This window comes from Oryza sativa, chromosome 4 (genome assembly GCF_034140825.1).
Source record: "Oryza sativa Japonica Group chromosome 4, ASM3414082v1".
Lineage (NCBI taxonomy): Eukaryota > Viridiplantae > Streptophyta > Magnoliopsida > Poales > Poaceae > Oryza > Oryza sativa.
Window position 1 is genome coordinate 26,391,767 of NC_089038.1, and position 13,464 is coordinate 26,405,230.

Genomic DNA, 13,464 nt, shown 5'->3' on the forward strand with positions numbered 1-13,464 from the left:
TGCAAGTACATAAATTTATTTTCGTTTTACATAAATTACTATGCACTATCTATAAAAAAAAAGTCATTGCACGTATTTTTTTTCTCTTATATATGTAAATGAGGGGGTGTAAGTGTCATTTATCATCAAAGTTGTTGGTTAAGTTGACTTCTAAATGGGTTCAAGGATAAGTTTGAATTAAAATAAAAACATGAAGGACTAATATGGACAGATTGAAACATTAAGTACTAAATTGGGTTTCGGATGAAACTTGAAGGACCACTTTGTCTATTCACCCTTTAAAAATTTGGAGTTTAAATTTGGATCTTTTTTTTACTTGAAGTATTGACAGGGCTTTGCCTCGCAGTGTGATTTTTATAAAAAGAATACAAAATATTTACAAGTTACAAGTTAGAGAAGGAGAAGGAAAAAATATTACACAGTTTGTAACCAATCAAAAACTATCTGCTTTAAAGGATCCTTCATTCTACACATATGCAAAAGAACATCTGTTTTGAACAATGCCCTCCAAGAACTGAAGGAGGGAAGTTCATTCCGAAAGATTTTTCCATTTCTTTGCTTCCAAATGTGCCAAGCAGCAATAAAGAAGATTTCCAAGAAGCCCTTCTGGTTGAACTGAATGCGAGCCGAAACAACCATTTGAAAGAAGTTAAGATTAGAATTCCACATGACTCCCAAATGCTGCCAACACCTCTAACTGAAGGGAAAAAAAAGAAGAGATGCTCTCTTGTCTCTCTTACATTATTCATGCATAGCTCATAAGTTAGATCATCATTCTCCTTTGCACATTGCCGACGGTCTAGCATATCCCTTGTGTTAAGCCTATCCATGAAGAGGAGCTAAACAAAAACTTTACTTCATAACACATCTTGTTTTCCAGATCCAAACAAAAGGCCTCGGTGCTTGCACATTCGAGAATGTGAGTTTATAGAACTTCTTAGCTGTGTATTTATCAGAATTCCATAAAAAAGACCAATCATCACCCTTGCCGTCCTGAAAAAGAAGAGAGGAGATTTCTTTTGTGCCAAAATAGATCTCAAATCATCTCTTAGAAAGATCCCCTCAATTTTTTGTCAAACCCTTCGTCAAATTCAAGTTCAAATCCCTCCATAAATCTCCTCAAAATATCAACTCCAAAATCCCAGAGAAAATAGAAAGAGTCACTGTTCATTAGGGCCCTTTTCCTTTTCTCCCTCCCGGCCCAACTCCCAATCACCTTCCCCTCCTTCTTACCGAAGTAGGTCTGCCCGGCCTCCTTCCCGCCCCTCTAGGCCCACGGCCTTTTTCCGCGCTAGCCCAGGCCACCGCCGAGTCATCTTCCTCCTCAGGCCGGCCACAAATGATGTAATCCGTTTGATGAAATGCCGACCCGGGCGCCGAGACGTGGCAGCATCGTTCCGCACCGTGCCGTCTACCCATGCACCCACGCATCGCACCAGGGCCGCGTCCCGCCAATCCCGTAACAAGCCAAGGCCGCGCCGCGCCAAGCCGCAAATCCCGGCGGAATCCGACCATGTCCCTCGCTCGGGTTTCTCTCTAGGAGACACGGTGCCGCGTCACCCTCCGTTCCATCACGGTGTCCCGTTGCCACCGCCTCATGACACCATGTCGTCTGGTCCCGAGCTCCCGTGGACGCGTGTCTCCTCCAACCATCGCACCGCGTCCATGTCATCCACCTCCTCGTGGGAAGTCACCGAGCCCGCGCCTCTCTCTCTCTCTCACATCGCGTCGCCACCACTGCGTGACGTTGCGCTCGTCCCATCGCCGTCCATCCGCTGTTGTGTGCGTCACCTCGCCTCGCATCACCACCGTTGCATGACGTCGCGCCATCGCCTCGCCATCTCCTCTATCCCGGAATACCGCCCTAGCCTCTAGTCGGATACACCCCAGATTTCCCGACGCCTAGCTGCCAACTCCCCGCCGCATCCGGCCAAGGCCGCTCCGCCTATAAAAGGGAACCCAAGCCCCTTTCCTCGCCACCCCAACTCCCCCACCATACCTCTTTCTCTTCTCTCTTTACCCTCTCTTTGTCACCGCTTTGAGCTGCCGCCGATGGAAGCCTCGTTGGAGGTCGCCGCTGCTGACCCTGGTCACTGGTCACTGAGTCGTGCCTCGCCGCTGCGACACGCCATTGCCTCGGGCTGGGCAGAGCAAGAGGAGGAAGAAGAAGGAGCCCCAAGCCACTGATAGCCCGAGCCCACACCTCTCTCCCTCCACCGGTCGTCGACAGGTGGGCCCTCTCTGTTGTAGTTCACACAAAATTCTAGAAAAATCCTTTAACCTTTGAAAATTCTTAGAAATTCAACCGTAACTCCGTTTGATCCCATTCAACTTGCCATTTTTTTTTCTAAAATTGAGATCTACACATTGGTATTGTTGTTTCTCTATTTTAATCTTGTCTTTTTGCCTTTTCTTGATTTGTGCTCCTTTTCGCGTATAGAGCCCGAGTATGAAGAAGCTCCAAACGCCGCTTTTGAAGGAGAAAACCCGCATCTTGTGCAAGGAAATCTCTCTTGATCACATTTACCCTATATTTGCAAGTTATCTTGTTTGAAAAATGCATTGCTTAGTGTACACAATAATCTTGTTTAGGCCTCGGATTGTGTATGCAACCGATGGACCGCCCAGTAGTTGCACTTACTTTACCTAGGATGTTGATATTTCCTTACCTTTGATAGCTCCACACATGTTTGCGCCGGTATCACTATCCACTAGATACGACTACCAAGGTAGTTTACTTAGCCATGCTTATGTTTGTATTGTCATATGGGAAACTTGGGTTATTCCAAATATTTGCTTAAAAATTCGGTACGTTGTACCGATGTGTTGTGAAATAAAATAGGTTGTGAAAATGGTGATGGTGCGAAGTCATGCTTTTGTGGTTTGGCCACGTATTGTCGTTGAGGATCTTTTCCTTTGGGAAATCCATCCAAACACGTTACAGTGCAACCCCACGAGTGTTTATGGGATACCTCTGGCTAAGTAAATAGTTATCACATGGGAGTTTGGTGTGCCAATGGTTGTGGGATGCCGAGGATGAGAGAAGACGAAGTTTTGGATTCTTACAACCCTTTTTGGGTAGCCTTATTGCCTCTATTGTGGCACAAGTTACCAATAGGAGTAGGAGACATCCTCAGTATTCCTAAGTGGATGAAGGCTGATCTTGCTTGATGCTCGTCTAAGAGACTTGGCCCAACTAGGTGACATGCGATTTTTATGGGTTAGCTTTGGAAAGGCCTTGTCACAAATAACTTAGTTGCCTAGGTGCTTCACTTAGTGCCTAGTTGCTCAGTCGCTTAGTTTCTCACCGCTTTTAGCTTCCGGCTGCCGCTTTTATGACTTTCTGTGATGCCGTGTTGCTCATATATAGGCCTGTCCATGATGTCAACTTATGTAAAGTCTACTTTCCAGTGATATAATAAAGTAGTTTACTTTGATTTTACATTTATTCTGTGTATACCAGCTAGTATGTTCTGGTAATATATTACACATGGGTATGAGTCAGCTTGTTTTATGGCTAACGAGTGTCAGGGCGTTACATTCTCACTATTCCAAAATGTAGTAATTTAAAATCGGATTGAATATTTCTTAGTACAATAAATCTAAACATAAATCTTATCCAGATTTATTAGGAAAATGCCGGCGCTCGGGCGCCCGACACGCGTGCGCGCGGATCGGGCGCCTCGTGCAGCCGCCCCCCCCCCCCCCCCCACGCGTCCCGCCACATGTCCCCACCACAACATGCTATGTGTTCCCACCACACACTCCGTTGCAACAAATCACCCACATATTAAGGGAATCCGTCTTATTTTTTGTTCCACAAAAAATGTTTCACCTAGTGTACTTATAATATTTCACTATGTATAGATCAATGTTGCAGTGAATTGAAACATTCTTTCGTAACAAATAACCCACATATTATGGAAACCCTCTGTTAAGGGAATCCGTCTCATTTTTTGTGGAACCAAAAATGTTTCACCTAGTGTACTTATAATGTTTCACGATGTATATATCAAATGTTGCAGTGAATTGAAACATTCTTTCGCTATTTGCTAAAACATTTGTTTTTATATAAGGTGAAAAAAACGTTAGATTTTTTAGGAAACTGTTGTTTCATACGTTGTAGCAAAATATTTCATGAGGTGATTTAGTTGTGTTTCAACTTTTTAAACGATTAAAACATTTTCAATATACTTAGTGAAACAATTCTGATCTACTTGGTGAAACAACATGCAACATTTAAAAACAATTCAATAATAAGCTAAATATTTTTTCCATCGGATTATATCCATGTGTGGTCTTGTTTTAAAGATTTAATTGTAACGGATTTAGTGGTGCAATCGGATCATGATTTGGATAAAAAATTTAAGAGAAAAAATAGTTTAAAGTTCGCTTAGGAAGTTTTGCATGTATGTGTCGACGAGTGATACTCGTAGACTGGATGATTTGGGTATTGGGGTACGTTGGAACGAGGATCTACGTAATACGACATCAAGCAGATAAAAGACAAGGATTATACTGGTTCAGGCCCCTTATCAGGTAATAGTCCTAGTTCAGTTTATATAAGATTGATGATGGAAAACCACGGCTTACAATGAAAGTAAACGAAACAGACGATACCGATGAGATCGTTGTCGATGTATTCGACGAGATCTCCCGGCGACTTGGCTCCGCGTACTTCGGCTTCGTAAACTATGGTGGGTGTGTTGACGATGAGATTCAATGCCCTGTACCCCTCCCTAGGGGTCTCTTTTATATCGTGGATCATCTTGATCCCCAAGTAGACTTGGAGACATTGGATCTTGTACGGTATAACAGAAACTCTATCCCTTCTGAGTAGGATTTTGGAAATCACCTATCTCGTGGAGATATTTTCCATAATTTATAACAAATTCCAACGGCGTATACGAAAACGATCCGTATACGTGAAGGTATACCATATCTGTGTATTCCATAAGTCGTAGAGTATGAGGTATGTCTTATCCGTAACCCTGACAGTATGTATGCATGATGACGTATGATGACATGCGCGCCTGATTTTTCTCAGAAAAAATCGGACACCCAATCCATAGGTGCCTCCGATTTGTTATATTAAGAAAATCTAATCCGATCTACTCTATCCGTTTCACAATGTAAGTCATTTTATTATTTCTCACATTCATATTGATGCTAATGAATTTAAATAGATATAATTGAATGTGGGAAATAATATAATGACTTACATTGTGAAACAGAGGAATTAGTTGAGATGGAGGAGTATATCAAACCTATGATATGAGGTATGACAAGATGCGTGCACGGCTACTCTAATCCGGAGCCGAACTAAACTGTCAACTTCGATGCACGTGGTAAGAATCACACGACCCCCCAAATTTTCTAGAAAACGCAGGTTGGAGTGCATGCTTCAGTGCACTGCAAAACTCCACAGTGAGAGTGATTCGGAATTAGTTGCCATATAATGCCAGGTCAACGTGAACTGTGTTGGTAATGTAATCCTTTCATTGGATCGATCCATGGAGAAATAACTGAGTGGTTTGAATAAACTAAGGCCTGTTTGTTTCAGCTTAAGATTATTATAATCTAGATTATTAAATTAGATTACTTTAAGCTGGATTATAATAAGCTGATATAGAATAAGCTGTGAGCTGTTTGTTTCTCTGGATTATTGGAGGCATTTAAGAGTAGTGGGTCTTTAGCCACCCAATAATTTGAAAAAAACTCCTCCAGAGAAGATTATTAGATTATAATAATCTGGCTTATAGATTATAATAATCTATCATAATAATCTACTTATTTGTTTCGGCTTACTCCTAATAATACAGATTATAATAATCCTAGCTGAATCAAACATGACCATGACCTAAGTGGTTAGATACATCCCTTTTCATTTTAAAAAAAATTAACAAATCTAATACCGTATATAATACATCCACTATTTGAAGACGTGACAGCCGAGGGGCTATTAACCGAACCCGTTTCCCTGCATCTTTGTTGCTTACTTGCAGCAAACCCTCGTCAGACAAACACCATCAATTCCTGCGTGCACGTGCAGTCAGACCGGTTTTTCTCTTATGGAAAAACCAGGCGTGCGGACTCACCCGAAACGTGCCTACACCGGACGGAGACTTGGAATGGGCTCCAGCTCCACGCAACTGGAGCGACTTAGCAGGCCGAACATGGCCGGCCCTGGATCAAACGGGCTGTGTAACCTCCTTTACGCCGAGCCAGATGACGATCGAGCATTTGTGCTGTGCCGCTTCGCAAGAGCCGACTCCCCCTGCATCTGACGGGAGCAGGTGTAGCACGACCGTTCTGCTGCCCTGCATCTGACGGGTGCTGCTGGCTGCCGCCTCGCCGGTGCAGCCGCCCAAGCAGAAGCTGGCGACCGCGGGATCCACCGGCGGCTGGCTCCACTGCTCCAGAGTCCAGAGAGCGAGGAGGAGCATCGGTTCGTTCGTTCGTTCCAGAGCTTCCTTCCAGTCCAGCGTAATGAATGCCATCGTCACCCCGTCCAATGAGGCCGCGGCCCATGCCCCTCCTCGCACACGGCACACCCTTATCCTCCCCCTTCTTGATCTTAAAATGGCAATGTGTGTAAGGATCTTCTTCTAACTCCTTTGACAACTTCGAGGTGGAGTTCGTTATTCTCTCCATTATTGGATAGAAAGAGAGGCAGAATTTAAAGTGGCCGCCGAGAATCTTCTCCTGTACTTGCATGAATCCTTTGCCCGTACTCCTTTCCCAGCCGATAAAGCACACAGAAGCCCGTACTCCTTTGCCGTCCAGTACGTACTACGCACCGGCCGCTCACCGGCACGGCCTTGTACTGGCATGCACTGACCATAAGCCCGTGCAACTTGATCGCCGTCACGCCGTCGCCGACTTGACGTATCATCCTCACAAGGAATTAGTGCAAGAAGAAACTGTTGCTGATCAGTACCAAATCTGTGTTTTCCGTTGGGTGGGTGTCAAGCACAGTTTATCTTCAGAAAAACGGATCGATGTGTCTGCATGACCAAGATTTCACACTTTCCAGCTCACCCTAACCTACACATAGACAGCCGCAAATGAGTATTGGCCAATCCACAAGGGTTCAACGAGATCAACATACAGGCCCTGCTGTTGTATATATAGCCATTAGCAACCACATTGCCATACAGTACTCAGTAGTCGTACACATTCTCTCGTACGCTTCTTCGAGCAGAATGAAGGGAGGAGGATCAAAGAGGAGATTGCTCCGGGCCTTCCTCCACTCATGGAAGAAGCTCGGCGCCGCCGCCGCCGCCGCGGCCCCGGCGGCCGGCGAGTGGGCTCCTCTCGACGGTGACGGCGAGGGCGCCATCCCGAGCGACGTGCCCCGGGGCCACACGGTGGTGTACGTCGGCGAGGAGCTGCGCCGCTACGTCGTCAGGGTGTCGTCCCTCGACCACCCGCTGTTCCGCGAGCTGCTCGACCGCGCCAGGGAGGAGTACCAGTTCGCCGCCGGCGCCGACGCGAGGCTGTGCATACCCTGCGACGAGGACATCTTCCTCGGCGTCCTCTGCCATGTCGACTCCAAGCAGGAGCACTGGAGGCTGATCTCGTTTTGCAGATAGCTAGCTGCTGTGCTGCCTGCTGATGCATGTCGTTGTTCATGCCTAGGATTGGATGTTTCGGACTCGTTGCTCCGAGGAAACGGAAGAATTAATTAATTCGCGTGAATTCTCACGTGTACAGGGGCATTTAGGCTTTGTTAGAATGTTGGCAGTTTGTTTTGGTTCCATTGTTGTATTGGATATTTGGATTCTTCAAGGATGGAGATGGACCATGAATGGTACTCCCGGCATATTTCTTTTTTCGCTTAAAGTGTGATTAGCATGCATGTAAAGATTTGCTCGAGTGAAGAAGATACAGTCTTTTCCCTGTTGGAACTTGCAATTGGTTGGACCCAACTGGATTTTTCACTTTTTTAATCCTTTTTTAAAACTTATTTTTATAAATAAACCTCTAAAGAAACTTAGACTCTTTTCACAATACCAACGTCATTGGCACCGTGGTTCAACATAACGGTGCCATGCCATCATCCCCATAACCTTCCGGCGAAAGCTAAGTCACTGATGTGAAGGGACAACACCATGAACTATTTGTAATTTTTTAAAGGACTTATTTGTGATAAAAATATTTATAAAATAAGTCTTCAATGCCGATGTCATTGGCACCCAGGATTTATTTATAAATATTTTTTATTACAAATATATCTTTTTTTATAACAAATAGATGGATTTTTATAATAAATAGGTTCGAATTCTTTTACAAATAGATCCTCGACGCTAATGACACTTCCCCCTTGACGCTAATGACATTTCCCCCTTTATACAAGTGACTTAGCTTCCGCAGGGGAGGCTAGAGCGACAGCATCAATGTCATTGGCACCATCATACTGGGCCACAACATCAGTAAAATTGGAATAAGTTTTTTAGGGGTCTATTTGTAAAATAAGTTTTCAAAAGAGTAAAAAATCCAGTGGATGCAACGTTAATTCTGTCGATCGAAGATCATCCAATCTTTGCATCTATATCTGGCCATCTGGGACATGCTTTAAGCAAACATGATGCTACAATATGACCCTTATGGAGGTAATTTATAATGCATTCAGAGTTTCAGACACAGCAATTTGATTTGTAAATGCAGAAAGAGATGGCACGGTGGAATTGCAACTGAAGGGTCTTGCTCTGTATTGACTGAGTGGCATGATCCTTTCATATCGGTAGGAATTTTTAGTTCACTTTCCTGCCATGCCAAAGAGATAAGGCACTATACTCATCTATCCAAACATGCCTAGGGTGCACTAGAAATGTGCCTTGAGTAGTGGTGGAAATGTCAAAAAGCACTCGTCGCCTATAGTTATTCCTTTCTCAATATGCTGAAATGGCTCTAGTTGAAGTCAGGCTTCTCAGGGTAAGTGCAGCCTGAGCGTTGGATGATAACGTTTGCAGCATAACAAGCAGCTCTGACACATTCATCAATGCTCTTCTCCTGAACCAATTGAGAGAGAAAACCCCCAACAAAGGCATCGCCTGCAAAACAATTGTTTAGAAAAAAAAAACCACTTATGTTTACTGACAGTTATGTCGTTTAAAGCAAGGATGTATATGCAATGTTTAAGCCAGCAAAGAGCATCCAGTGAAAGCAAGACACATAGATGTTTCTACATCATAATTTTCTAAACCGACTACCTGCACCATTGGTGTCAACAAGCTTTTCCTTGGGCAAAACGATAACAGGGAATGTTTTGACCTGCAGCAAAAAGAACATATTTAAGGTTATCGGATAAACAATTATCAGCCGAGGCTTCTGCAGATTGGGTATACTCCAACAAATATCATGTCATTAATAATGACAAACGCACTTGAGTTGTTGCTAAGATTGTAATAACACCATAAGTGAAACAAATATTGGCTACTTCAGAGAAGATCATCAATTCGGGATTCTAACTTAGGAAAAACACTAGCTACAGTACTTTCATTAACCAAGAAAAGGCAAACAAATTTACAATAGAAGAGGTTTGAACTTATGTTATGCTCTGTAAAGCATATCTCATAATATCTTATAAAGACAGGAACATATCCTTTGCACACAAGCTTTGTGTGCACACTAACTAACAAATATCACCTAATTTTTTTAAAAAAAGTGTGCATATATACTTTCAATAGTATTACACATATGCGTAATATTAACCTCAAATTCATTATATTTTAGGCATAACAAAATTTTTTTTAACAATTTCAGTCTATAAGTCAAAAATTTGTCTTTTTTGTTGCTCTCTATGTACTCCCTCCGTTTCAGGTTATAAGATATTTTGACTTTGGTCAAAGTCAAACTGTTTTAAGTTTGACTAACTTTATAGACAAATATAGTAATATTTATAATACTAAATTAGTTTCATCAAATCAATAATTGAATATATTTTCATAATAAACTTGTCTTGGGTTGAAATTGTTACTATTATTTTCTACAAACTTGGTCAAAATTAAAGCAGTTTGACTTTGACCGAAGTCAAAATGTCTTATAACCTAAACGGAGGGAGTATGATGAATTCGAAGATGAGACTTTATACATAGATGTAATGCTATTGAAAGAACATGTACAATTTTTTCTAGAAATTTTTATGATATTTATTAGTTGATGTACACATGAAGGCTTGTGTGTATAGGATACGTTCCCTATAAAGACATGCCTTGGAAAAAGAAAAAAAAAAGGAATATTTACCTTTCCATCATCAGCCACAACTACTGGGTCACAGCCTTGAGTAATGACAGTAATCCTCTTGTGTGCTCCTGAAGCCTTAGGCAATTGCGAGATCTTCAAAGCAATCTCCTCAGTATTCTCAGTCTACAATTTTTTTAATGGACAATTTGTAAATACTTTACTCACAGAACAGAATAATAGGTGATAAGTGACTATTACCTCCCAACCACGAACTTTAGCAAAGGTCCTTGCTTCAGTTTCATTTCCAAAAATATAGTCAGCATACCTAGTTTGGTGATCAAAAGAACTTTAATCCTGTTTTACATAGCACTGTATTGGAAAAATTCTAACATGGATGAAGTGCATGGGTTTAGAAGAATAATGTGCTGCAGTTGTTAATGCAACGTTGAATGTTCTATGTCAAAGTTATTTATAATAAGCATATAGTGGAACCCAGTACTCACGGAAGAGCCTTCTCTTGGGCATCACGGAAGAATTCACATATAAAGGGAGCAGAAAGGTTCATCATAAACACCTGCAAATAGTTTAATCATTTATACTGTAACAATGCTAGAAAATATTCTCCTTTTAGTAATTAGTATTTTACCTTGTTAGTTGCAGCAGCATGCTCAGCAACAAGTTGAATGGAATCCGGGGATACCGTGAGGAAAAAGCCAGCAATGTAAATATATTTTGCCTTCTCAACTACAATCAATGACCTTATTATTGTGAGAAAAGCAATCAAATGAAACACATAAACTGCACAGTAAGTAGTGGACAGTGCTAACACAATGATGGACTGACAAAATAAACAGTTCAAGACTCATTTTTATTACCAAGTGTCCAGTTCTCTGGCCTCTTCAGATGTTCAGACCTGTAGCAGTTCGCTGCAGACAAGTTTGCAACAAGTGACCTGATACAGACAGAAGGAACTCATTTAATTGTTCCTTTTTGGCAGGACCAGAGTAGCAACTTTAGGGAGATTTAAGTGCCACGATATCAGCAGTAAATGTACTAATAGATAAAACGAAATAACTTATCAGGTGATTCTATTAGATATCGCTTTACTCAGCATACCTTTCACCACCAACAATGCAGACAGCACATGTGCCAGTAGGAGCATTATCATCCTCATAATAATGGGCCTGTTTAAAGATGGTAAGGTCAAGGCAGTATGTGCAGTGGTGCAACTGAGTGAAGAGGCATAAAAATGGAAGAAATTTAAAACATAAAGAGGAACTTATAACTTGCATTAACACCAGCGGTTTGTGCGTCTTTCTTCATCTCCTCACCGAACTTGTCCTTCCCAATGCAACCCATGTAACTTGTTGCACCAGGAATCTGGAGCATCCACTGCAATAAATATTAATAATAATAATCAAGAGTGTTGTGATCTAGTAGTAACTTCTGGGCACATAAAGAACATAATGCTAGCACTCAGTATTTTTTGAACTTACCTGAGCAACCCTAATAGAATTTTGAGTGGATCCTGAAAGAATCGAACACAATAAATTCAAATAAAATATAAACCATGAAACAATAATTCATCACATTGAAGTCGTAGGTTAATGTATATGGTGTGGTAATATTACCTCCAGCGATATATTCAACATTGACCTTGCTAGCCAATTCATTGTACCTGGCACATAACACACAAATCCACAATATTCAGCAATCACTAAGGCACATCCTATTTGGCATGATTAATGTTAGGATTTTGGAAAAAAAAATCCAGTGTTGCAAGGTTTCAGGGGGAGAAAGAAACTTACATAGGCAAATGCTTCTCCTCTGCTAGAATTGCATTCCCTGGCTTGATATCATATCTATTGAGTTCAAAGGCGCAGAGATAAACATTCAGTTAGATCATGCGAACTACTTTTTTATCACTCAGCGCAAGCAAACGAGAGAGCATGTTCCAGGCCATTAATGAATCTATACTGAAGCAACATGTCATCGTGGAACATACATCACCCCCTCCACCCCTCCACCCTTCCAAACCCCCAAAGGCCCCAAGTGGAAAATATCATCATTTTCCAGGACCGAGCTGTCCGAGAATACACATCAAGTATAAATTTGCCAATGAATATAAAGGGTATAGTTACTGGATGAACAATTGAAATACTGGAATTCCGGTCCTTTTAGCACAAGTTTACAGGGCCATGTCCACTGAGCCGCATGCTCAAAACTCACACATACTGTTCTTCACAGTGAGAAAGGCTCTACTTGTCAAACTCGCATGAGTATAACAGTTACTTCACCAAAAATTGGCAGAAGAGTACAGTCTTACAGACTACAGAGACCATAGGTTTTAATCGAGAGATCATTACAGCACACGAAGAGGGCTGTTGGGGTGGTTCATACTTTGCGAGGAAGGCCTCGTCGACGACGGCGGAGATGTCGAGGAGGGGGTTTCCCATGCCCAGGAGGACGCCCTCGTAGCTTCCGCTCTCCATCCTTCCCTAGATCCCCGGCGAACGGTGCGGCGGCGGCGGGGGCGGCGGAGAGAGATTACCGGCGTTGCTTTGCTTCTGCGTGGAACAGTTGGGGAAGGAGGCTGAGGAGGTCAGATCGACTTCGCGAGGGATCTTTTTGCAGCTGCCACGGAAGCATCGGCCTGCCTATCACGGAGGCCCACGTGACCACGGCCCAACACCTCAGCCCACCACGTGCCGGGCCTCTCGCTCGAGCAGGCCCACAGCGTTTCCGGCTCCACTCAATCTGTGACACGCAATTGATCCAACATTAAAATGGGTCGATAATTGCGGTTATCGGTCTTATTATCAGGTTTGTCAGTTAATTAAAAAAATTTGAGACTATCTATACATAAATTCTCTCTTATCTATCTAAAAATTTATCAGTTGTAAATATATTATAATCACAGTATAAATTATATTGTATTGTGTATGTAATTTTTAAAAATCCCATCATAATATGCTATTTCCGTAAAGTGTAGGACCGAATCCTCTCACGCTATGCGTGTGTTGTGATTTTTCCTTCCTCGAGTATACAAATCTTGAGGCAAATTCTAATTGATTAAAATTATACGTGAAATTTGCGTTGTAGTTACATAAGTACAAGTTATAATTATGTTATATATAAATTTAACGATCTTTTTTGAGAAAATTTATCAACACATATAAAGCAAAATCGAAAAAAAGGTAGTATTCAAATTGTTTGACAAATATATGCTTGGTTTTGCCCCTTCTCTTCATCGTAAAGTATTTTCGCCAACGCGTA

At 42.1% G+C, this 13,464-nt stretch overlaps 2 protein-coding genes across 3 annotated transcripts; one reads left to right on the top strand and one right to left on the bottom strand.

Moving 5' to 3' along the window:
* The first annotated feature begins 7,156 nt into the window (after nt 1-7,156).
* On the top strand, nt 7,157-7,917 carry LOC9271447 (auxin-induced protein 15A). Its single transcript, XM_015779847.3, has one exon. It carries the CDS (start codon nt 7,206-7,208, stop codon nt 7,593-7,595), a length of 390 nt encoding a protein of 129 aa, XP_015635333.1. The 5' UTR covers nt 7,157-7,205; the 3' UTR covers nt 7,596-7,917.
* A 659-nt stretch (nt 7,918-8,576) lies between these two features.
* Nucleotides 8,577-12,783, bottom strand: LOC4336412 (adenosine kinase 2). 2 transcript variants are annotated; one of them, XM_026025225.2, is made up of 13 exons: nt 12,589-12,783; nt 11,997-12,050; nt 11,820-11,866; nt 11,685-11,716; nt 11,479-11,568; nt 11,305-11,372; nt 11,064-11,140; nt 10,835-10,932; nt 10,692-10,762; nt 10,447-10,513; nt 10,249-10,371; nt 9,216-9,276; nt 8,577-9,056 (listed from the first exon to the last, which is right to left on the bottom strand). In XM_026025225.2, the coding sequence occupies exons 1-13, from the start codon at nt 12,678-12,680 to the stop codon at nt 8,914-8,916; spliced, it is 1,023 nt and encodes a 340-aa protein (XP_025881010.1). In that variant the 5' UTR covers nt 12,681-12,783; the 3' UTR covers nt 8,577-8,913. The 2 variants fall into 2 exon arrangements, with proteins under 2 accessions (XP_025881010.1, XP_015633952.1); XM_015778466.3 differs by having other exon boundaries at nt 11,479-11,580.
* Between the last annotated feature and the right edge of the window lie 681 nt (nt 12,784-13,464).

Coding starts and splice junctions, on each gene's coding strand:
- LOC9271447 (XM_015779847.3), top strand. CDS start 7,206: ATGAAGGGAGGAGGATCAAAGAGGAGATTGCTCCGGGCCTTCCTCCAC.
- LOC4336412 (XM_015778466.3), bottom strand. CDS start 12,680: ATGGAGAGCGGAAGCTACGAGGGCGTCCTCCTGGGCATGGGAAACCCC. Junction 11,717..11,819: donor TGTTGAATATATCGCTGGAG/GTAATATTACCA, acceptor CGATTCTTTCAG/GATCCACTCAAAATTCTATT. Junction 10,514..10,691: donor GCCCAAGAGAAGGCTCTTCC/GTGAGTACTGGG, acceptor TCACCAAACTAG/GTATGCTGACTATATTTTTG.